Below are 23,813 nucleotides of genomic sequence, written 5' to 3'. Positions count from 1 at the left end.
CATAGTTGTACTAATTTGTAATATTTGCAACCATACACTTTAAAGGTACTATCTTTAATTGGTTTCAGCCAACTTGTTTTGGAATTTAGTCTTTGACAGAGTGGATGCAAGGACTAACACAATATTGAAATGCTAGTTTTATACATATTTCAAAAGCTCCCCTCTGGCCAGTGCTTAATTTGTAAATCAGGAGATACTGGAACGCCTAACAGTGAGCGTGAGACAGGGGTTGACCTGAGGGGCTAAAAACAAAACTGTGCTCTCGACAGCGGCGTCGTTTCAACTAAACCTATGGGTATGACCAAAGAGTTACCTGAAAAGGAGTGTGTGTTGGTGCAACTTTTCCTGAAAATCCCAGACTTCACAGAAGGATACTGTTTCAAATTCAGCTCTTGAATTACACTTTAACCCACGTGACCATCATTTCCTCCAACTGTCTGTTATGTCACATTGACAGGGAGAGAATTTGAAAAATGGAATAGGCCTACATATCTGTTTAGAGGCACTTGTGCAGCCTGGTGGAATTTACAGGGTATTAGGATGCATAGCTACCCAGGAAATATTTTGACACTGATTGACAGTTGAAATCACGTCCATCTCTGTCGTCGTCAGACTGGTCAATAAACGGCCCAAAGTGAATGTTTGCTGACGCCCCTTGAGGTTGTTCACAAGACATATTTCAAACCTATTTTAACATGTTATATTAATTACACTAATACAATTCTAACCCCCCCACCACCTTTATCGCCCAGGAGGCAAGCACCAGGGTCTTTATGTAATCTAATATACTACCACTACTCTTCTATCTGTACTCCACCACCATATACATTTGCATCAACACACAATGACAAATACACAGTCAATCCAACTCAGTCAAGTTTTTATTGAAGCTATAACATGATTTTAAAAAAAAGTATTTTGACCAAGGTCCTTCTGGAATCAATGGGTCTCCATTTATTGGAGCATGAAATGAGGATGTTGATGCGGTGCGTGGTGAGGATGTTGATGCAGTGGTTTGTTACTACTACTGTATGATTCTCCACTGTTTTTCGGCTGTCCCTGTGGAAGAACCATTTAAGTTATATGTAAAACCATTTTGGGTTCCATGTAGAACCCTCTGTGAAAAGGGTTCCTTAAAGGGTGCTCCCACAGGTAAGAACAAGTATTTGGTAGGTTAACCTTAATCTCTCAAAGAAAAACTCCCTGGGAGGATGTAACCTTGAGAGGACCAGGGCGCGAATTTCTCTCTCAGATATGAGCGAGCACCTGCATGAGAGAGTGAGTGAGTTTCCCCAAAACTCTGCTCCAAATTAAGATTTAAATATGTCTGCAGAAAGAGTGGGGTGTTAGCTATTATATAATATTGAAGTCTACGGGCAGCTGAACCCACCTATGAAAGAAACTTGTTCATGAGACCAGGCTTTAAGAGACTTTTGCTACTCTCCTTAAGCAGTGTTTTGCCACTGGCGATGCAAGTTACATTTTGGCCAACATTTCTGATAAAAAAAATGTGGATAAAAAATTACGAGGCTGCTATCACACCAAATGCACATTACATGCTTTACATTTACATTCATGGCATTTAGCAGACACCTTTATCCAAAGCGATTTACAACAAATACATGTCTAAGTAAGCGAATCATCTATCCAACAGTCACCAGGGGCCATTGGCAGTCGTAATGCCGGAAGCCAATTATTATTATTTTTTATAATTTTTTTTATTAACAGGAGAGAACTTGTACAGGGGGGAAGTGGGGGTGAAGAGGTCTCAACGGTTGGGGTTAGGGTTAGTACAGGGGGGGGTAGTGGGGGTGAAGAGGTCTTTAGGAGGGACTGTTAAGATGTAGCCTGAAGAGATGGGTTTTCAATCTACGGCAGAAGATTGGTAGTGACTTTGCAGTCCTGACAGTGGTGGGAAGCTCGTTCCACCAGCGGGGCGCCAGGACAGTGAAAAGCTGTGACCGAGTGGTGCGGCCACTGCATCCATGTAGAGGCGGCGGTGCCAGGCGGGTAGCCGAGGTGGAAGAGCGGAGTGATCGTGCAGGGGTTTGAGGGCTAACCATTGCTTGCAAGTAGGGAGGGGCTGTTCCCTTTGCCGCCCGGTAGGCAAGCACCAGAGTCTTGAATCTGATGCGAGCTGCTACCGGGAGCCAGTGGAGGGTGCGGAGGAGGGGCGTGACATGGGAGAATTTGGGGAGATTGAACACCAGACGAGCGCTGTTGAATCCTTCTCCCTTCTATGCACTGATGCAGCCTCCTCCACCCTCCTGTCCACTCTTTCCTCATCCTTCGACTCTCTGTTCACAGACCTCAAGGCCAGCACGATCCTCTCCATGTGCTCCTTGGCTGTCTGAAACCCTGCAAGCATGTAGAATATGGCTCCGGGCAGCTGAGAGGAAATGGAGAAAAAACGGCCCGCTACAGTAGATTCTTCCTCTACAACATTAGAAGGATACGTCCATTCCTCACCAGAGAAGCAGCACAACTTTTGGTCCAAACACTTATGATCTCTCGCCTTGACTACTGCAACACACACTTGGCCGGGCTCCCTGCCTCCGCCATCAGGCCTCTGCAGCTCATCCAAAATTCTGCTGCCCGTCTGGTGTGTTCATTCTCCCCAAATTCTCCCATGTCACCCCCCTCCTTCGCACCCTTCACTGGCTCCCGGTAGCAGCTTGCATCAGATTCAAGACCCTGGTGCTTGCCTACCGGGTAGCAAAGGGAACAGTCCCTCCATACTTGCAAGTAATGGTCAGCCCCCAAACCCCTGCCCGATCACTCCACTCTTCCACCTCGGCTGGCCGCCTGGCACTGCCGCCTCTATGTGGATGCAGCAGCCGCACTACTCGGCCACAGCTTTTCACTGTCCTGGCGCCCCACTGGTGGAACAAGCTTCCCACTGCTGTCATGACTGCAGAGTCACAACCTATCTTCCACCGTAGATTGATGACCCATTTCTTTAGGCTACATCTTAACTGTCCCTCCTAAAGACCTCTTCATCCCCACTACTCCCCTGTGCAAGTCTCTCCTGGAAATAAATTAAATATATATATATATTTTTTTTAAATCTTCCTTCTTCTAGCATTGTGACTGCCAATAGCCCGAGGTCCTAGCATAGATTACTTTTTCTTATGATGACTGATGAATAGATGATTCACTTACTTAGACACATGTATTTGTTTTAAGTCGCTTTGGATAAAGGCGTCTGCTAAATCCCATGAATGTAAATGGAAACATAGGGTGTACACATTACGTTTAAAAACTGATGACAACCCCCATATCTGTCTGGGGGGGTGATTTGGCTATGTTAGCGAGTTGGCGAGAAACCTGACTTAAACTGCATATTTCTCCATAGAGCTAATAAAGTGTTCCACCATCTTGTAAGTCAGACAAGATGGGCACATAGAGAAGCAATATAGAAAATACATTTTACATTTGCAGAGTAGTATTTTAAGAACAATTTCTGATAATGTCCACAGTTCTCATAGATTTCCACAATGACCAATAAATTACCATGGTGTGGTAAAGTTTCTGAAATGTAAGGGAATTTGATAAACATAAATGACATTCTGTACTTTTGCCCCAGTCATAATTTGATCTAAACCCTTCAAAACCTTCAATGTGTTCAAGCACCTACAGTATATGACTGTATCAGCACACATGGCCTAAGACATGACAATGCAAAATATTGTAATTATATGCAGTTGGCCTTTTCCATTCTCAATAACATTGTATGCACATAATTATGTTCCACTCATCTAGTTGTTTGCACCAATGAAGGAGCATCGCGTGTCTTCCATGACAGAAGTAAGTGTAATCTATATCTATAGTCATAGCTACATTTAACATGTTTGCTTTGCCTTTTGCTTGGAACAGTTTTTTCCAAAACATTGTAGATGTTGCACAAGATGTAGATGGTGGCACAAGTTGATGATTAAATGAAATTATGAAGTTATCATTTACAGTATAATGTATAGAGCTGGATGGTCCAATAAACAACAAGGTAAGGCAAGGTAATGTAGATAATGCAGAAAGAGGAGGTTAAACAACTCCACTCAGATAAGCTTGGTAACTAAGCTTGGCTATTCTCACAGCAGCTGAGCCAAGATAAGAAATGTATAGATTTGTTTGAAAAAGGATAACACCAACACTTAAAGCAGCAATCTGTAATTGTGATTTGGCTGGCACACCAACTGTGCGTAAACAATGTGGATAACGAGCGAACACTGGGGATAATTGATTTATGAACAGCTCACGTCTAATGCTTTCTATGATCCCCATATATCTCCAATTGTGTCAAACAGGTAACAAGATTGTGCCAATTAGGGACAGCTGGCCTAATTACCTAAAGATGCACCTGTTTTAAACAGATAGTTCACCCAAATTTAAAGAAAGACATTGGTTTTAACTTGTCAGCAGAGTTCATCCACTCTTTGGGTTTGTTTATGTAGCAACTACCAAATTCCACTAATATAGCATTTTTTCCAATGGAAGTCAATGTACCCTTAATGAGCATGTTTAAAATGTCATTTCAAAGTCGTTTAAATCAAGTCATTGACCCATTCCAGAGAATTTGGGATTATTTAAATTTCAAGCTAATTTAGGTTACATTGACTTCACTTGGTATTGATTGGCTAAAAAGTCACTTGGTAAACAAACCGATTTGTCCATCTGTTACAACGAATGTACAATACAATAATGTGACAATATAGGACAATATATATTAGTCAGGAACAAGGTATTAAATATTTATGCGTTTTGATTGTTTTAGAATTTTAAGAAGATTTTAAAATATATTTCAAAATATTTTAAAAAGATAAATATACGGGAGCTTGACTTGATTTATAGTACGTCACTTCTGTTTTTGCCATTTACTATCTAGCCTCAACCAGACAACAAGTGGGAGACATTCTTTACGCTGAAGTATTTTTTGTCAGAAAACCTCAAGCTTAGTTTTTTGCCACTTATGCTCTGGATTTCTGGAGGCCCTTTGGAGGGCCCTGGTACCTCCATCTTGTTTTGAATACATGCTTTTTTCTTTAGTGGTGCCACAGTATCCAGGGAGCTTATCAGGGTGGAGTTGAAACTATCAGTCAATTAGTTGATAATATCAGCATCCACAAAATGATTTTGAATGAGGGCAGAGTCATGGAGGATAGATAAAAGTTTATGAGCTGTGACTATTTATAGAATGGATAACAATAACTGTTTGAGAGCATCTGTCATTTCAAGTTCAAATGTGATTAGAAAATGATCAGACAATGCAGGGTTGTGAGGAGATACAATAAGATTAACAATATTGATGTGATGGGCTAAAACAAGGTCTAGAATATGATTATGCGAGTGAGTGGGCATAGATACAGTACATACTGGTTAAACCCTACAGAGTCTAAAATGGACATGAAAGCATTTTGGAGTGAGTCTGCAGTGATGTCCATGTGAATGTTAAAGTCCCCTACAATCAGAGTAGTATCTGCCATTGAGAGAGTGGGTATAAACTCAGACAATCCATTTGGGATTCAGTGAGTGGTGAAGCCTGTTCTCGAGTCTAAGTAAGTTAGTTTAATCTTGTTTAAAGTCAGTGTGCTGTTGGTAGCTTGTGTATTTTGCATTGTGACTGCCTATGGCTGCTGGTCCGAGCATTGATTACTTTATCTTATGATGACTGATGGATAGATGATTCACTTACTTAAACAAATGTATTTGTTGTAAGTCGCTTTGGATAAAGGCATCTGCTAAATGCCATAAATGTAAAAATGTAACAATCCTGTGACGAATGGTCCTGGCGGTCTATAAACCACATAGTTCATGATTAGATTTTCGGAAAAGGGGAATTTGTTGTCTAATTTGGGCATGAGATGGAGTGATGGGTCATGGATGACAGCCACGCACCCACCTCTACCTGAAGTGCATGTGACATTGATTCTTGATTAGCCAATTGGGGTGAATTCATTTAATGCAATGTGTTTGTCAGGTTTAAGACAGGTTTCAGTTAAGATAAGCAGGTCAAGATTATGGTCAGTGCTTAGTTCATTTATAATTGTTGTCTTTTGAGTGAGAGACCTAGTGTTTAATAGTTGAAATTTGAGATTAGCTTTACCTGTATGGCTAACAACTGGACGGCAGTGTGACAGCGTAAGGTAGGACCCAGGAGCAGAGATGAGGCAAGACAAGGATATGATGGTGGAGGTCAAAATAGGCTACTTTACTGGAGAAGTATCAACAGTATAGTACAAAGGAACACTTGAAAAAAAATAGTCTTAGAGAGGGATCTACTAAGGAGACTAGAGCACATGGCAAACAATCCAAGGTTCTGCAAAGAGTCAACGGAAAACACACCTCTTTCAATAAAAGTCTTAACAAGCCAGGATCTAAAACACCTGTGTGTCAATTAGTCTCTTGTGCAGTCTCTGCTCCCCTCCGCTGGTCAGATGGAACCATGACAGGCAGGGATTTGATAGGCTAATGGTTTAAATGTGTCATGCTTATTGTGGGGCACAGAGACAGTCTTAATGGGATTAGAGGTGCGAGTCACCTGACTGGAGGGAGTCAGCAAGTCAATGCTAACAATGATATTATGGTATCTATTATGGGATATTATGGTACTGTATGAGAAATACATAGGTTAATCATGTATAATAGGTAATAAATAACAATCGAGTAAATGTGCACTCTCAGTGAAAAAACTATATACTGTACAGACTAAATTAATTATTTCCATCGGACATTATAGACTATACTTTATTTTTACACCATACAAAAAAATAATTTCTCCCACGATTGTGTTGTTTGCTTATCATTGAGCTATTGAGATATAATTTGCAAACCGTAACAAACATTTCTTAAATGAACACAAATATGGTAAGCAATGTGACCACTAGATTTACTAATGCAAAAGACTTAACCAATGATTTGTAAAATAGTTATTGATCATGAACAAAGGTATTAGTATTTACAACAAGCTTATATGTAGTTAATTAGTCCTATCAACTGTTAGTAGCTTGCTTATACACATTTAAAGTAATAGTTATAAAGATTCATAATTCATTTTAAAATCATTAACCATTATTCATTATTAACGATCACTAACCTTATTAACGAGTATTGTACAGAATAAGATTTCATGACTAATGCAGACTAAGGTGATTATAATGGCTTCACTGAAGAAAATGTAACCAGTGTCTCTTTTTAACTTTCATAGTCGATGTACGTTTAGAGGACGGTCCAAACAGCTGCTCTGGCAGAGTGGAGGTGTACCATGAAGGCCAGTGGGGTACAGTGTGTGATGATGACTGGGACCTGCTAGCTGCCCGGGTGGTGTGCAGACAGCTGGGATGTGGGGCAGCCCTAGAGGCCCCGGATCAGGCCCACTTTGGCCCGGGCAGGGGGGAGATCTGGCTGGATGATGTGCGCTGTTCAGGAAATGAAGAGTCACTGCTTGGGTGTGACTCCCATGGACTGGGCTACCACAACTGTGCACACTTTGAGGATGCAGCAGTCATATGTGTGGGTCATTCAGGTAAGCTAGTGTTTTAACCAGTTCCTTTAAATTACAATCCAAAACAATCCAAAATTAGCTGAGGGTGCTTGTGTCATGCTCAAAACATAGAGAAACTTTGCACTCAAAAGTACATATTTAGTGAATCTAGTACTCAAAAGTACTCACACAACGATGTGTGCAGTTTCAATCAATATGTATTGTAACTACCCTAGTCTTGACAGTGTACTACGGTCATCTAATCACTGTGGTCATCTGTGGATAGTGCACTCACTTTGTCAGCTGGAGGTCCCTGGTTCAATTCCAGCTAAAATCACATGCAATACTGCCTGTTTGCTAATCTGTGTCAGAAGTGGGATGGCTCCATGACTGCTGGAAGTGTGTCCCGTAAGGCGAGCAAGAATATATGAAGCGCTTCCCGAATAGAGGGTGTAGTGTAACAACATTAGGCTTAGCAGTTTACTACAATCACTGCTAAAGGAATTGGTTATATTAGCCCGCTGGATTGTACGCTCACTTTGTAAGTGGTCCATGGTTCAATCCCAGCTAAGGTTACACACTATACCCCCCCATTCATGTTACCTTAGTGCTAAGGTTTCTTTATGATATTTCTTATTTAATACACAGGTAAAGTGATTGCATCATAATCAAAGAATGTCATAACTACAATGCTGTCTGGAGACAAACGTAGCAAGTCTGTATTGGAAGCTCCATAGGATTTTTTTTAAACATTTTTATTTGATATTTGAGACATGTGGGCAAGTAACCTTGCTAACGTGATCACTCACTAATATAGCTGAAAATATTTTTCTTTAAATACATTTTCTAACCTGTACTTGTGTTCCAGTGTGTTTTTCACACTGTCTCCATTTCTGGGATGATGAGGAAAGTGAAATAATGAACACTAGTACAGTGGGATCAAGTTTGACAGCCAAATATGACCATTTTCATGTCAGTTTTGCAGCACTGAACGTTTGTTTGGGTGTCTCCAGTGATGATCGACTTTACCAGCGTATATTTGGCCCTTTCATAACCTATGTTTGCCACTTGACAGCCGGTCCAATGCTTCCATTTCTCTCTCTCTCTCTCCCTCAGACCAATCACGCACTCTATTTCCATACCCTGTTCAAGCTCAAGAACAAGCACAGCTGAACGGTAAGATCATTATCATGTCACTTTTTCCCTTCCACTTTATTGAGCTTGTGATAGTCAATGTACATAAGACTTTACATTAAGTTGCCTCTTCACCTGTCATGAACTGTAATCACTCATAACTACAGAACATGTACTTAAAGGGACATTTCACAGATTTATTACCTCAAAATACAGTCCAGATCCCCTTACGAACATGTGGGCATATGAAAACGGCTTCCAATTTCCAAACTCTAGGTATCATATGATAGCTACCACCCCACTCTTTCTGCAGACATATTTTTTTCTTAATTTGGAGCAGATATTTAACAGAGGTTTGGCAAAACATGGGAGATTTCATGGGCATTCCGTTACCAAACTTTGAATCTACACTGTTCTTGAAGTAGTTTTTACATTTTCTGAAGGAATTGTCAGAAGTAGTCCTTGTGCACAGAGGTTTGTTAAACTTGAAAGTGAAAAATCGAGTCCTAACAGTCATTCTGTTACCACGGAATTGCCCATTTACTAATGTAAAGCACTATCGACGTTGTCAGATTTAATCTTTCAGACATATTACTTCCTGGTCCAACAAAAGGCTATTTCCAAAAGGCTATTTAGACAACAAAGATCACTTATAACTTGCTGTTGAATGGTGGTGACCATCGGTGAATTGTTATTTTAATGTTAGCATTTGAATGTAATGTTCTTACAAGAGTAATTACAGCCTTCCAACACAGGTATAGGGCAACTTAATATTAATATAAAGTCTACAATAATGCATTTTTATACAGTTTGATTAACAAATACAGCATCTTACATCAAAGAACCATGTCACCCTTTGTCCTTCATTACTTCTGTAGTGTTGGTGTTCTATACAAATAGTATTTGAATCCCCATGGGCATTTAATATTGTGTCACAGTTGTGCAACTAACTAACCGAACTGACTTGTACAACGGTTGTGAGAGTATTGTTTTTGAATGGTTTTTAAACGTCAAAATGCAAACACTGGAGCAGTAACTTTGACAATGTTGGATTGACATTGTTTTTTGATAGTTGTTGGTTAGTCACATGTTGGTTGGAATTAACAGTCTATTAAACGTTTTTATATGATGGTTATTTTTCAATGTTGACTTAAGGTGGTGATTTGATGCTCATCATCTAACGATGCTACATTTTGAATGCACATGGGTTGAAAATGAACGTTTTCTTAACATTTGTAGTTGAGCATTAGACCATCTCACAGTTGAAAATAATCGTTAGGGTTAAATATTGCCTGTTCTAGTTTCCCTCCCCCTGTATTTCACTTATCTGAGCTATTGTGTCATTGATATGATGGCATTTTTTACAATCAGGATTACATTTGAATTTACAGTACTTACTTTTTGATGTGTCCTCACTTGGGATTCAAACTTATAAACTCTTGTAAGACGTTGCGTTGCCTTACTTTGTGCCCCATCAGATCAGTGCAGATTTCAAATTACACCCTCGTAACATACTGAGGATTTCTTAATTCTCAAAGTGTGATGAAAATGTATGAGTATACCTTATTTAACCTTGTTCATGTTACTCACCCATTACAAAAATGTGTATGTAAATATTATATGTAAGTATATTATATGTAAGAAAATAACTGTGTTTAAGGAATTTTTTACTTGTATATCAGGCAGCAGAGCAAGTCCATACTGTGGGTCCAGCTGCGTGGTCTGAACCAAGAACTGAGTTTTACATCAGCTTTTGTAGTGTCTTATCCTTTATCTATCACCCAGTCTGAAGCCGTATACACAGCATTAACATCTTCATGTCATATCAACCTGTACGTTATTTGGTTTGATAGTTCAAACCAAATAAGTGTCACACTTAACTTGATCACTCACCACAGCATGTCTCCTAACAGTCTAAATCTAACATTATATATTTTTTTGTTAAATATTTTCCGTTTTATAATAAAGACATATTACTATTCCATATTCCATATTATTTTTTTCATTTCCGAGTCCAGAAACATAGATTATAACCTCCATTAGGCTCACATATGTTAAGAAGTGTAAAATATTAACATGATACATAGCCGATATAAATAATGGGATAATGTAACGCTCCATGCACATGAGGTTAAAAAAAATAGAACTAGAACGAAAATATTTATTTCAAATGAGATTGTAGTAAAGGGTATACAGTTCTGACCATGCTGAAAAGACAACAAAATGACAACATGTTGAACATGTCCAACTATTCTCTGTGTTGCAGAATGTCTTTACAACCTCACAACTACTTCCCTAAGTTTCTAATTGCTCTGGTGCACAATCTGTACTCAGTTGTTACTCTTACAGCAGTACTAATGGCATTGTGAACAGATGTAATACAAACCAAAAGGATGTGGGTTGAAATCCCAACCATCATTAAGAACAGTGTTTATTAAATCGTAGTGCATGGAGAAAGTACTCATATCGCTTATGTTAGTATTAAGTAAAGCATTCAAGTTCTATTAATGTCACGAAATGTATTTTTTAAACTACCCTTTAGCTAGGAATCAATGGGCAACCTTGTTACAAAGTTGAAACATGACTGTCAGTATAATGACATCTAGAAAACGTTCCTTTGCAGTCCACATGCAATCTTGTCACAATGTTGTGTGATGACCGGCAGATGATGATCTTTAGAAAACCTGTATTTACGGGAATAGGAAACAATAGAAAATGATTCTTTTCAACTGTGAGATGATCTGATGCTGACCGTCAACTGCCAATGTTAAGAAAACTTTCATTTTCAACCCATGATAGACAATGTAGCAACATTGGATGATGACCATCAAATGACAACCATAAACCAACATTGTATGATGTGTTACCACATTCTACTGTGCGATGTTTCATTTTAACGTTGTCCCAGTTATTTGCCATTGTCTCTCGATAGTTGGCACAAGACAGTAAATCAACATCATTTTACATATGTTTATACAATGTTTGGATTTAGACAATGCTGCACCATGCCATTTTCCATCATGACCAACATATAATCAAAATCCAATGTTAATACAATGTTGTTTTTTCTAAAATGCCCATGGGGATTCATGGTATGATTCAAACCAAGCAAACATTCTAAATTATACCATATTTTGTTCCACTTTATCATACAATTCTTAGGAATCCAGCCTTTAGACTAGTACATTGTACATACCAGCACACTAGATGTCCTCTTCTCTCCAATGATCCCAGATGGTCCACTGATTAGACTGGTGAACGGTCCTGACAATTGCACCGGTAGGGTGGAGGTGTTCCATGATGGGCAATGGGGTACAGTATGTGATGATGACTGGGACCTGAGGGACGCCGAGGTTGTCTGCAGACACCTGGGCTGCGGGAGAGCGGTGGATGCTCCTCGAGAGGCTTGGTTTGGAAGTGGAGTTGGTATTCCCATTCTGCTGGACAACATGGGCTGCATTGGCACAGAGGACTCCCTCTTCCACTGCCGCTCTGACCGTGTAGGTCAGCACAACTGCATGCATCGTGAGGATGCAGGTGTGGTCTGCTCAGGTGAGCTAGTGACTTTGCTGCATCACTTGAGAAAATGATGAGATCAGGCTTATTCAAATGTAACTATATTGTGAAACCCTAACCCTCCCCTTCCTCCTTTTTCATGTTCTTCAAATGTTCTGCAGCATCTTACCATAGTAAGTATATGAATATGTATCTACAACACTATCTACTCTCATCAGCCTCAGACTGTGTTCTCCTGGTATTTAGATTCTAAAGCCGCCAGAAAACAACAAGTGGGGCACGCTGGGCACGGCACACAAATTAATTTTGAAATAAATGCCATCAGAAATATATGGACATTTCTCACTGTGACTGTTTTTATAATCTTAAATCAATGTGCACTAACTGTGAGCTAGCTATTCAGACATTTCTATAGTATATCTCCAACATTTCCACATCTCAACATTTCTTCTATGTCTGTGCTCAAAATGTTGGTTTAATGGCATTTATGTCAGCTTAAGCGACACAGAATTAAAATAGACTTGGAGTGAAATTTGTCCCAGGGCGACATGTCGGCTGTGGTCTGTTATGGTGTGTGGGGCTTCCATTTGAAACAATCAGTGTGGCAGTCATAGAACATCTCCAGGAGACACTGCTCCGCCACTTTCACTTGCGGTCTGTGGGCTCCTTAAGGGCGACTACAAGATTTGTTTTTACTTCAGCGCGGTTCTTTTAGTTTAAGAGTATTTTTAACTTCGAATTTGATCAAAACAAACTGAGCTGAGTCCACCTAAGGAGGCAGTTCCAGCGCTTTTGCAGAAAGCACAATTCGATACTGGTAGTTGTGAACCGAGAGAGGAATCTGTTCTTTTCCAAACAATTAAAGCAATGGATGCTTTGTCTAGCAATAACATACCACACTAAACTGAACCCATTTTTCAGTTAAGATTCTCACTCACAGCTCACTTACAGTGCCTATAGAAAGTCATCATACCCCTTTGAAATAGTTACTATATTTGTCGTACAGCCTGAAATCAAAACCCATTAATATATATATTTTTCCAGCTTTATGTACAAATTTAGCCATACAACATCAAACTAATGAAAAAAAAGGCGACAGTTCTGAAAATGTATTTAAAAAAATGAAAAACAAGAATAACAGGGTTGGAAAAGTGATCAGTCCCCTGATTTTGTAGAGCCACCTTTTGCTGCAATTACAGCCATCAATCTGTTTGGATATGTCTCTACTAGCTTTGCACACCTAGATTGAAGAATATTTGCCCATTCTTCCTTGCAGAATTGTTCGAGTTCAGTCAAATTCCGTGGTGAGCGGCAATGGACTGCTCTCTTCAAGTCCATCCACAGATTGGATTTAAGTCAGGGCTCTGACTTGGCCACTCAAGGACATTTACCTTTTTATCCTTCAGCCACTGCGTTGTTCTTTTGGCGGTATGTTTAGGATCGTTGTCGTGTTGGAAGGTGAATGACCTGCCCATCTTCAGCTGTCTAGCAGAGGGACACAGGTTGTCCTCAAGAATTTGGGTGTACTTGGCAGCATCCATTTTCCCTTCAATCCTGACCAATTGCCCAGTCCCCACTGAAGAGAAACATCCCCACAACATAATGTTGCCACCACCATGCTTCACAGTAGGTATGGTGTGTTTTGGGTGGTGTGCTGTGTTTGGTTTTCGCCAAACATAGCGCTTGGAGTTCAGTCCAGAAAGTTCAATCTTAGTCTCGTCTGACCATAAAACCTTTTTCCACATGTCAACAGAATCTTCCAGGTGTGTTTTTACATAGCACAAACGAGACTGACTGTGGCACTTTTTCAGAAAAGGCTTCTTTCTTGCTACCCTGCCATACAGGCCAGCTTTGTGTAAAGCTTATGAGATTGTTGTCACATGCACAGACAGACCAGTCCCAGCCATAAAGACTTGTAAGTCCTTCAAAGTTGCCGTTGGCCTCTTGGTAGCTTCTCTGATTAATGTCCTCCTGGCTCGGTCATCCAGTTTGGACAGACGGCCTGATCTAGGCAAGGTGTTGGTGGTGCCATACGCCTTCCACTTCTTAATGATGCTCTGAACGGTACTCAGAGGGATAGCTAAAGCCTTCGAAATCTTTTTGTAGCCTTCACCTAACTTGTGCCTTCCTACAACTTTATCCCGGAGGCCTTTTGAAAGTACTTTTCCAACCATGGTGAATTCTTTGCAGAACCATGCACTTCTAGTAGTGGAATCCTCAAGAAACAGCTGGTTTTATTCTGAAGTAATCAAAACCACTACAATTGATGTCCGGTTGGTGTTTGATCTGGAAGTTGATTGGTTGCACCTGAGCAAGTTTTTAATGGTATACTCTAAGGGGCTGATCACTTAACCAAACCAGGTATTTCACTAATTAATTTTTAATAATTGTCCAGAATTTAAAAAATGTTTATTTTCACTTTGATGATGAGGGTTATAATGTGTACATACAGCTCAAAAAGGTTAGATTTGATTTATTTTAATTTCCAGGGTGTAATGTGACAAAAGGTAAAGATTTCACAGGGTATGATGACTTTCTATAGGCACTGTATAAACAGCGAGACAAACATACAGAGGAATTACTTGGATTTATTGTCAACATTGGTCTGATCAAACCTCCGCTCTGTAAAGGCTAGGTAGAAGCCCCACTGATGATGCTCTGATTGACACTTTTTTTTTTACCACTTTTGTTTTTACTTTTATTTACCAATGACGCACTTTCAACTTTCAATGTTCTGAAGCATCCCAGTTGTAGCCTAGTTACTCCAAGCGTGTGGAGGGGAACAAACCTGCACTTCACAAAATCTGAAGAATCAAAGATTTTCAAATGAATCAAAACAAAATAAACATAACAAAGTGAACCTTGTCTGAATGCATCCACAATTCTGAGGGTTCTTTGGCATTTTAACAAAAATGGGAGGACACATAAAGCTTTTAAGTTTAAAAAAGTTAAAGTACAGTAGTATCAAAACACTTTATATATGTAATAGGAGTTTTCACCTTCTGCGCGTTTACAAGTTACCGTCTGCAAGTGGGAATCGTCTAGCCCACCACTTTGTTTACAATGAGAAAAGCGTGATGTTGCAGCTTGTTAAAGTAAAAAAAACAAAAAAACTAGTTTGAAGTTTTGAATTTCAAAACAGGACGTGCTCACTTGTGATATCCGATTGATACTAAGACCTGTCAGTAATTTCATTTTGACATTAACAGCCCACCCACTTCTGACTGCTCAGTAACCATTCAATAAAATATGTTTGACAGAGTGGAGTCTGTCGTCGAAAAACAATTTAGCTATGAACCTAAACTTCTCAGTGTTGTGGTGTTGATAAACTGTCTCTTGGGTTACCTTTACTATGCACAATGTCAGGTTTTCTCCACTGTTTACCGGAATGGTGGGTCAGCCAATTACTTGGACGGTAATTTTAAAGTTGATTTGAAGTATCTAGCAGTTCAAGTGGTAAAGTTTTGGTTATTTTTCTTTTAATAAATAAATAAAAATCTAAAAGTATGAAGGATTTCAAGAGTTTGACGTGCTGAAACAAGCCCACTAACTATGATTATTCATCTATCAAAGGTGGACCTTCAATCCGCTTGGCCGATGGCCCCACCAGCTGCTCTGGGAGAGTGGAGGTGTTCCACTCAGGCCAGTGGGGTACGGTGTGTGATGATGACTGGGGTCTGCTGGATGCCCAGGTGGTGTGCAGAGAGCTGGGTTGTGGGGTGGCCCTTGGTTCTCCGGGTGATGCCAGATTTGGAGAGGGCTCAGGACCAATTATTCTTGATGACATGCTGTGTGAGGGCACAGAGGGATCACTACAAAACTGCAGAGGAAGTGAACCAGGGGTACATAACTGTATGCATTACGAGGACGCAGGAGTCATCTGTGCAGGTGAGAGGGGTCACACATCCAAGCCGGGATGTTTTTTTGCACACACTAGAGGCACTAGTGCCATTGTGAATTGCTAGTCAGGCTGGGTCAGTCCAGAAGTTTTGGGCTATTGCGATGTATTTGGCTGTGTGAGAATTGGCCTATTTGTGCTTAAATGCTATGCTTATATGCTATCTTAAATGCTATCTTATATCTTCGTCCTAAGGTCATGTGGACAACGGACAAAGTAAGGGTTTACTTTATGCTTTATCATTCAAGGTTGATCAAAACAACCGTGTTTACATTTCTTATGTGCTGGTCACAAGTAAAACAAACCCTAACGAGATGATGGTTGCCAAGCAACATTATGGTCAAAACTACTTGTTCATCAACAGCAAATAGAGCTGCTGCTACATTAAGTTGAGCCCAAAATATTCAACCGCACTTGGGTTTTTCTTGAAAGTGATTTTTGATGCATCTTCACAAAAATTAACCTAAGTTAGTTAGCTGGTTTGACACAATAATATGTGACAATGTAACACTATAATAAAGTAACTCTGCTGTTGTGAAACCCATGCTTTCCTCCTTCCCTGACTTTCCTACATTTAACACAATAGCATTGTTATAATTTCAAAATCACACATAGAAACAAATCTGGAAGTATTTTCATGACTACCACAGCCGTTTTTGATATCCAACATCTCCAAGTCATGTCCTGAAGTGAGATTAACACCTGGTCCCAAAAGGCACTGTAGCTTTTACCCTCATCATGGTGAATCGAAAATGACCTTGCAGTGAAGATTGGCTTACCAATTTCAACCATACAGCCTTAGATCAATGCACGTTTAGCACGCACCCAGCCGAAACACAGTTTTTCTGTCTATTTAGACCTTGTTCTCAATGAGCATCCTATGATATCTCCTCCTGTGTGTGTGTATGTAGGCTACAGCATGTGTATCTTCGTAAAGGCCAGTAATGTTGATAACAGTACAGAAAGTGGGCAGTCAATGATGTCAATGATGTGGATATTGGATGTTGTGGATATTGGATGGAACAAACAAATTCCTGTATGTCTGTGTGTGTCTCGCGGGTTTATGAAATGTACGTTACAGTGGTGAATGGCTTTCCCATTTCAACTGTAATGGTGATATCAGCAACATAGACAGACAGACTATAATTATTTGCATGATCAAAGCGATTATATGTGAATAGAAGCCTGCGCAGCGCGCACCCAACCTGCAAAGAACATGCGCACCCTTCGTCACATCCGTATTTCGAAACCTAGGCTTATGACATTTGTTTTATTCAAGCTGTCATTTTGCTCTCAGTCTATTAGAACCACCATATGTTATCCACCTGTGTGTTATGTAGGCTACAGTAGCCTACAGGTAAGTGTGTCTGATAAGGGCATGATATCCACATGCAGGGAGATGGATAAATTTGCTCTAAATGCAACATTTGGAACACTTTTGTGAGTAACTCCATTTGCTTGTTATAAGACAGGAGTTTGTTTTGAATGTGGTTTGCATGTTGGAGCATAAGAGCCGCAGAATTTGTTTGTGGTCTTTACGAACGCATTTGCAAAAAACACATAGCCACTGAAAGAAGAAGCGATTTTGTGTCCACTTTTAACTTTATCAAATGACTGGTGTATAGACCTTATTGCAAATATGTGTAATTCTATTTTATTACATGTCATTATTGCTTCAGTTGTGTGTTCTGCTTTATTTGTTATATTGGCGCTTCACATTTGACCGCATGTTGTTGTTTTTTTACAGTAGGCTATGTAGTTACAATGTCCGTCAATATGTTATATTCATTATAGGGGTGTGAACATGTTATCGAGTACATGTACCTATAATCGATTAGGAAAAGTCCAGACTCAAAAATCTATTTAAATTTTGTTTTTTATATACAGGCTTTGTCTAAGCCTTGTGTGGGGCTACTTTGACCTGGTAGATGAGGGAGAACGTGAAATGCAAGTAGTTATACACTACTCAAATTTCATCCTCTTGAGCTGGCGAGAATAACTTCATTTTAGTGTTTTGGTAAACACATAATTTAAGTCTAAGTGTTAAAGAAAACTGCTAAAGAGATTGAATGTGGATCAACTTTAGAGGCGTCTCAAATGGCCCACTTTGGAGAAGGGACAGGTTTCATCTCTCTGGATGACCTGCAAAATACTAGTTAAAATCCTGATATCATAATAGCACTATCCTAAAGGTAGAATAGTTTTACACAAATGTCTTTCTCTTGAACTTGCCAGAACAACTTCATTTTTGGAGTTTATGGTGAACAAATCATTTAATTTGTTGAGAAACAATGTATCTATAAAGGTAAACTTCTCAGTGTTGTGGTGTTGATAAACTGTCTCTTGGGTTACCTTTACTATGCACAATGTCACGTTTTCTCTACTGTTTACCTGGAATAGTGGGCCAGCCAATTCCCACTTGCAGACAATAACTTTCAAGTTGGTTTGAAGTATAGCAGTTCAGTGCTAACGTTTTAGCTATTAAATAAGACAGCAAATAATAAGACAGCAAATAATAACATAAAAAGTATGAAGGATTTCATGAGTTTGACGTGCTGAAGCAAGCCCACTAATTATGATTATTCATCTATCAAAGGTGGACCTTCAATCCGCTTGGCCGATGGCCCCACAAACTGCTCTGGGAGAGTGGAGGTGTTCCACTCAGGCCAGTGGGGTACGGTGTGTGATGATGGCTGGGGTCTACTGGATGCCCAGGTGGTGTGCAGAGAGCTGGGATGTGGAGCAGCTTTAGTGGCGTCTGAAATGGCCCACTTCGGAGAAGGGACTGGTTCCATCTCTCTGGATGACCTCGCCTGTTCTGGCTCAGAAGACTCTTTGCTGCAGTGTGGTCACAGTGGGCTGGGGAACCATAACTGTGGCCACCATGAAGATGCAGGAGTCACCTGCTCTGGTAGATCCATGTTGTGTCGACCTAAGTTGATATTCCACAAAGAGCTTGAAATAATATTTCTTTAAAGTTCTCTCTTTGAAAGCATATAACTAAACGCGAGTTAAAATCCTGATATAATAATAGCACTATCCTAAAGGTAGAATAGTTCTACACTACCTGAATTTCTTCCTCTTGAACTTGCGAGAATAACTTAATTTTGGAGTTCTAAACAAATCACTTAACTCTAACGCTGAAATTACACCAACACCGAAATGGGTACATACCATCATAGCTCCATTAACACATTTTTCAGGGTGCTGCAACCAAGATGTGCTGCCACAAACATTGATCTGATGACAAAATAGGCTATATTTCATAAAGAGAAGCTATCTGAAAATAATTTCAACTACACTTCATAACAGGAGGCTATATTCTTGAAACCTCAACAACTAACTAATCTGCAGTTTCACTTATTTGAAGTAGCCTATACCTGCATGACATCAAGAATTGCATCAACACTGGTTATCTTTTAGAATACAAGCCTAAAATGCAATACTGATCCTTTCAATGTGTGCAGGGTGATTTTTAAAATGTTCCTACTTAGTTCTAGGATGATTGAGATTATTTGTGAATATATGTTTCATATTATGTGCATTTTTCTCTGCATCTACCCCTCTGCAATGCTCTTGCTGCCAAGGAAAATAGACTCGAAGCTTAAAACTATGCTGCCTCAAGCAAGCCTTGCTTCAAGCGAGCCTAGCTTCGCAAACATGCTGCTTTTGTATGCGGTCTAGCATGTCTTATTGGTGAGTTGTTAAACTGTGGCTCACGGTATGGAGACGTTTGGGTGCCGTGACGGCGTTGGTATAGTTTGGCCATCAGTGTGATTTTAAATAGAATGGCTAAGGTAACAGTGTATCTTTGTTCTCAGGTCATGTAGACAACATTCAGCCAAACTCTACGTGGACACACAGTAAGTTTTTTCTTCATGATTTGTCATCCAATGTTGATGAAACATCTGCAGCATCATAATGAGTTCATAGTTCTACTTGTCTTTTATAGACGGCTCTTCCACAGTGCGGGTGGTCAACGGCCCCACAAACTGCTCTGGGAGAGTGGAGGTGTTCCACTCAGGCCAGTGGGGTACGGTGTGTGATGATGACTGGGGTCTGCTGGATGCCCAGGTGGTGTGCAGAGAGCTGGGATGTGGAGCAGCTTTAGAGGCGTCTGAAATGGCCCACTTCGGAGAAGGGACAGGTTCCATCTCTCTGGATGACCTCGCCTGTTCTGGCTCAGAAGACTCTTTGCTGCAGTGTGGCCACAGAGGGCTGTGGAACCATAACTGTGGCCACCACGAAGATGCAGGAGTCACCTGCTCTGGTAGATCCATGTTGTGTTGACTAAAGTTGATATTCCACAAAGAGCTTGAAAGAAAATGTCTATAGTTCTCTCTTCGAAGGCATATAGCATACCTGCAAAATGCTAGTTAAAATCCTACCATCATAATAGCACTATCCTAAAGATAGGCTATCTGAATTTGTTCCTCTTGAACTTGCGAGAACAACTTAATTTTGGAGTTCATGGTGAAGAAATAATTTAATTCGTTGAGAGACAATTTAGCTATAAACCTAACCTTGTCAGTGTTGTGGTGTTGATAAACTGTCTCTTGGGTTACCTTTACTATGCACAATGTCACGTTTTCTCTACTGTTTAGACATAATGGTGGGCCAGCCAATTCCCACTTGCAGACAATAACTTTCAAGTTGGTTTGAAGTATAGCAGTTCAGTGCTAACGTTTTAGCTATTATTCTTTTAAGACAGCAATAATAACATAAAAAGTATGAAGGATTTCATGAGTTTGACGTGCTGAAGCAAGCCCACTATCTATGATTATTCATCTATCAAAGGTGGACCTTCAATCCGCTTGGTCAATGGCTCCACAAACTGCTCTGGGAGAGTGGAGGTGTTCCACTCAGGCCAGTGGGGTACGGTGTGTGATGATGGCTGGGGTCTGCTGGATGCCCAGGTGGTGTGCAGAGAGCTGGGATGTGGAGCAGCTTCAGAGGTGACTGAAACGGCCCACTTCGGAGAAGGGACAGGTTCCATCTTTCTGGATGACCTCGCCTGTTCTGGCTCAGAAGACTATTTGCTGCAGTGTGGTCACAGTGGGCTGGGGAACCATAACTGTGGCCACCATGAAGATGTAGGAGTCATCTGCTCTGGTAAGATCGATATTGTGTCGACTTAAGTTGATATTCCACAAGGAGCTTGAAATAATGTTTCTTTAAAGTTCTGTCTTTGAAAGCATATATCATATCTACAAAATGCTAGATAAAAATCCTGATATAATAATAGCACTATCCTAAAGGTAGAATAGTTGTACACTACCCTTTTTTCTTGCTCTTGAATTGCCGAGATCTCAATTTTACTATGTGGGTGAAAAAATCATTTAAGATTAAGTGTGATTTTCAAGAGAACTCCTAAGTTAACAATGTATCTTTTTTCTCAGGTCATTTGGACAACATTCAACTAAATGTTACGCCGACAAACAGTAAGGGTTTTCTTTACAGTGGCAGTGGGAAAGTAGATAGGGGAACAGACTAGAGGGAGGAGAGGGCCGCCTGCCAGACCACGGTGATAATCACGAGACCTTCGAGGGATAGAGTACAGTTGTTTCATTGTTGGGTGTGTTACCGCTGAGCCATGACAGTGCCACTCAAGTGTGATTTTCAAACAACTATGAAGTTAAGTGTTTCTGTATTCTCAGGTCATGTGGACAACATTCAACCAAACTCTACGTGGACATACAGTAAGGGTTTTCTTCATGATCTGTCATCCAAGATTGTTGAAAAGTCTGCGGCATCATGTTGTCTTCATAGTTCTACTTGTCTTTTATAGACGGGTCTTCCACAGTGCGGCTGGTCAACGGGTCCACAAACTGCTCTGGGAGAGTGGAGGTGTTCCACTCAGGCCAGTGGGGTACGGTGTGTGATGATAGCTGGGGTCTGCTGGATGCCCAGGTGGTGTGCAGAGAGCTGGGATGTGGAGCAGCTTTAGAGGCGTCTGAAATGGCCCACTTCGGAGAAGGGACAGGTTCCATCTCTCTGGATGACCTCACCTGTTCTGGCTCAGAAGACTCTTTGCTGCAGTGTGGTCACAGTGGGCTGGGGAACCATAACTGTGGCCACGATGAAGATGCAGGAGTCATCTGCTCCGGTAGATCCATTTTGTGTTGACTAAAGTTGATATTCCAGAAAGAGCTTGAAGTAATGTTTCTTTGAAGTTCTCTCTTTGAAAGCATATAACAAAATGCTAGTTAAAATCCTGATATAATAATAGCACTATCCTAAAGGTAGAATAGTTGTACACCAGCCTTTTTTCTTGCTCTTGAATTGCAGAGAACTACATTTTTCTATGTGGGTGAAAAAATCATTTAAGATTAAGTGTGATTTTCAAGAGAACTCCTAAGTTAACAATGTATCTTTTTTCTCAGGTCATTTGGACAACATTAAACTAAATGTTACGCCGACAAACCGAAAGGGTTTTCTTTACAGTGGCAGTGGGAAAGTAGATAGGGGAACAGACTAGAGGGAGGAGAGGGCCGCCTGCCAGACCACGGTGATAATCACGAGACCTTCGAGGGATAGAGTACAGTTGTTTCATTGTTGGGTGTGTTACCGCTGAGCCATGACAGTGGCACTCAAGTGTGATTTTCAAACAACTATGAAGTTAAGTGTTTCTGTATTCTCAGGTCACGTGGACAACATTCAACCAAACTCTACGTGGACATACAGTAAGGGTTTTCTTCATGATCTGTCATCCAAGATTGTTGAAAAGTCTGCGGCATCATGTTGTCTTCATAGTTCTACTTGTCTTTTATAGACGGGTCTTCCACAGTGCGGCTGGTCAACGGCCCCACAAACTGCTCTGGGAGAGTGGAGGTGTTCCACTCAGGCCAGTGGGGTACAGTGTGTGATGATGACTGGGGTCTGCTGGATGCCCAGGTGGTGTGCAGAGAGGTGGGATGTGGAGCAGCTTTAGTGGCGTCTGAAATGGCCCACTTCGGAGAAGGGACAGGTTCCATCTCTCTGGATGACCTCACCTGTTCTGGCTCAGAAGACTCTTTGCTGCAGTGTGGCCACAGTGGGCTGGGGAACCATAACTGTGGCCACCATGAAGATGCAGGAGTCATCTGCTCTGGTAAGATCGATATTGTCTATTTGAAGATGCTTGACGTTATTCAATATTCAGGAATGTTCCATTAGGTATAGTAATAGAAGTTTTAAGCACTCTTGTCTGTTTAATTCATGTGGCAATCAGTTAAAGGGATATCAAAGGGAATTCACTATTTCACATCTTTATAGTCTGATATTCCTTACCTTGAAAGTAGTCTATGGGCCAGAAGAAAAATGTATAACATAAAAAGATATAATAAATATATTGAAGGTGCAATCCGTAATATAAACAACAACAAAGCGGGCTTCCCAAAATATACGTTTGTTTTACTCCATTGATCTTGTTTTGCTCCAAGGTTTATAAACCATGAAGTAAAACAAGCTTATATTTTGGGTTCTGATTGAGTAAGACAGTTGAACTGAGCTCATGAGGCATTTATAAGTTACACTCTACAATAAGGATACATTAATAAGCATTCATTTATGCATTAATTAACATTAATTAATGATTTGTAATGCATCTGTAGAGCATTACTTATTTGTGCATGTACTGATAAATATATGAATAAATGCATAGTTAAGTGACGTATAAGGATGTTAGTTAATATTAAGGAAACCATATGTATGGATCACAATGTTTACCAGTACATCAAGTCATGGTTTTTAAGGACTGATGTTGTAGTTAGTGATCCTAATTTTTGGTGTTTCACCACAAAGTACTAT

General features: G+C 40.3%; 1 protein-coding gene across 1 annotated transcript; it reads left to right on the top strand.

Moving 5' to 3' along the window:
- Positions 1-6,932: 6,932 nt before the first annotated feature.
- LOC310808942 (scavenger receptor cysteine-rich domain-containing protein DMBT1-like) lies at positions 6,933-23,180 on the top strand (the record flags this gene model as incomplete). The annotated part of the gene is made up of 10 exons (XM_083676039.1): positions 6,933-6,942; positions 7,202-7,519; positions 11,846-12,163; positions 15,701-16,015; positions 18,622-18,936; positions 19,978-20,295; positions 20,823-21,137; positions 21,814-22,131; positions 22,667-22,708; positions 22,798-23,180. The coding sequence occupies 10 exons, from the start codon at positions 6,933-6,935 to the stop codon at positions 23,178-23,180; spliced, it is 2,652 nt and encodes an 883-aa protein (XP_083532165.1).
- Between the last annotated feature and the right edge of the window lie 633 nt (positions 23,181-23,813).

Source organism: Argentina silus (assembly GCF_951799395.1).
Source record: "Argentina silus genome assembly, chromosome: 8".
Classification (NCBI taxonomy): domain Eukaryota; kingdom Metazoa; phylum Chordata; class Actinopteri; order Argentiniformes; family Argentinidae; genus Argentina; species Argentina silus.
The sequence above is the reverse complement of the archived record's forward strand: the minus strand, read 5'-3'. Positions and strand labels throughout refer to the sequence as shown.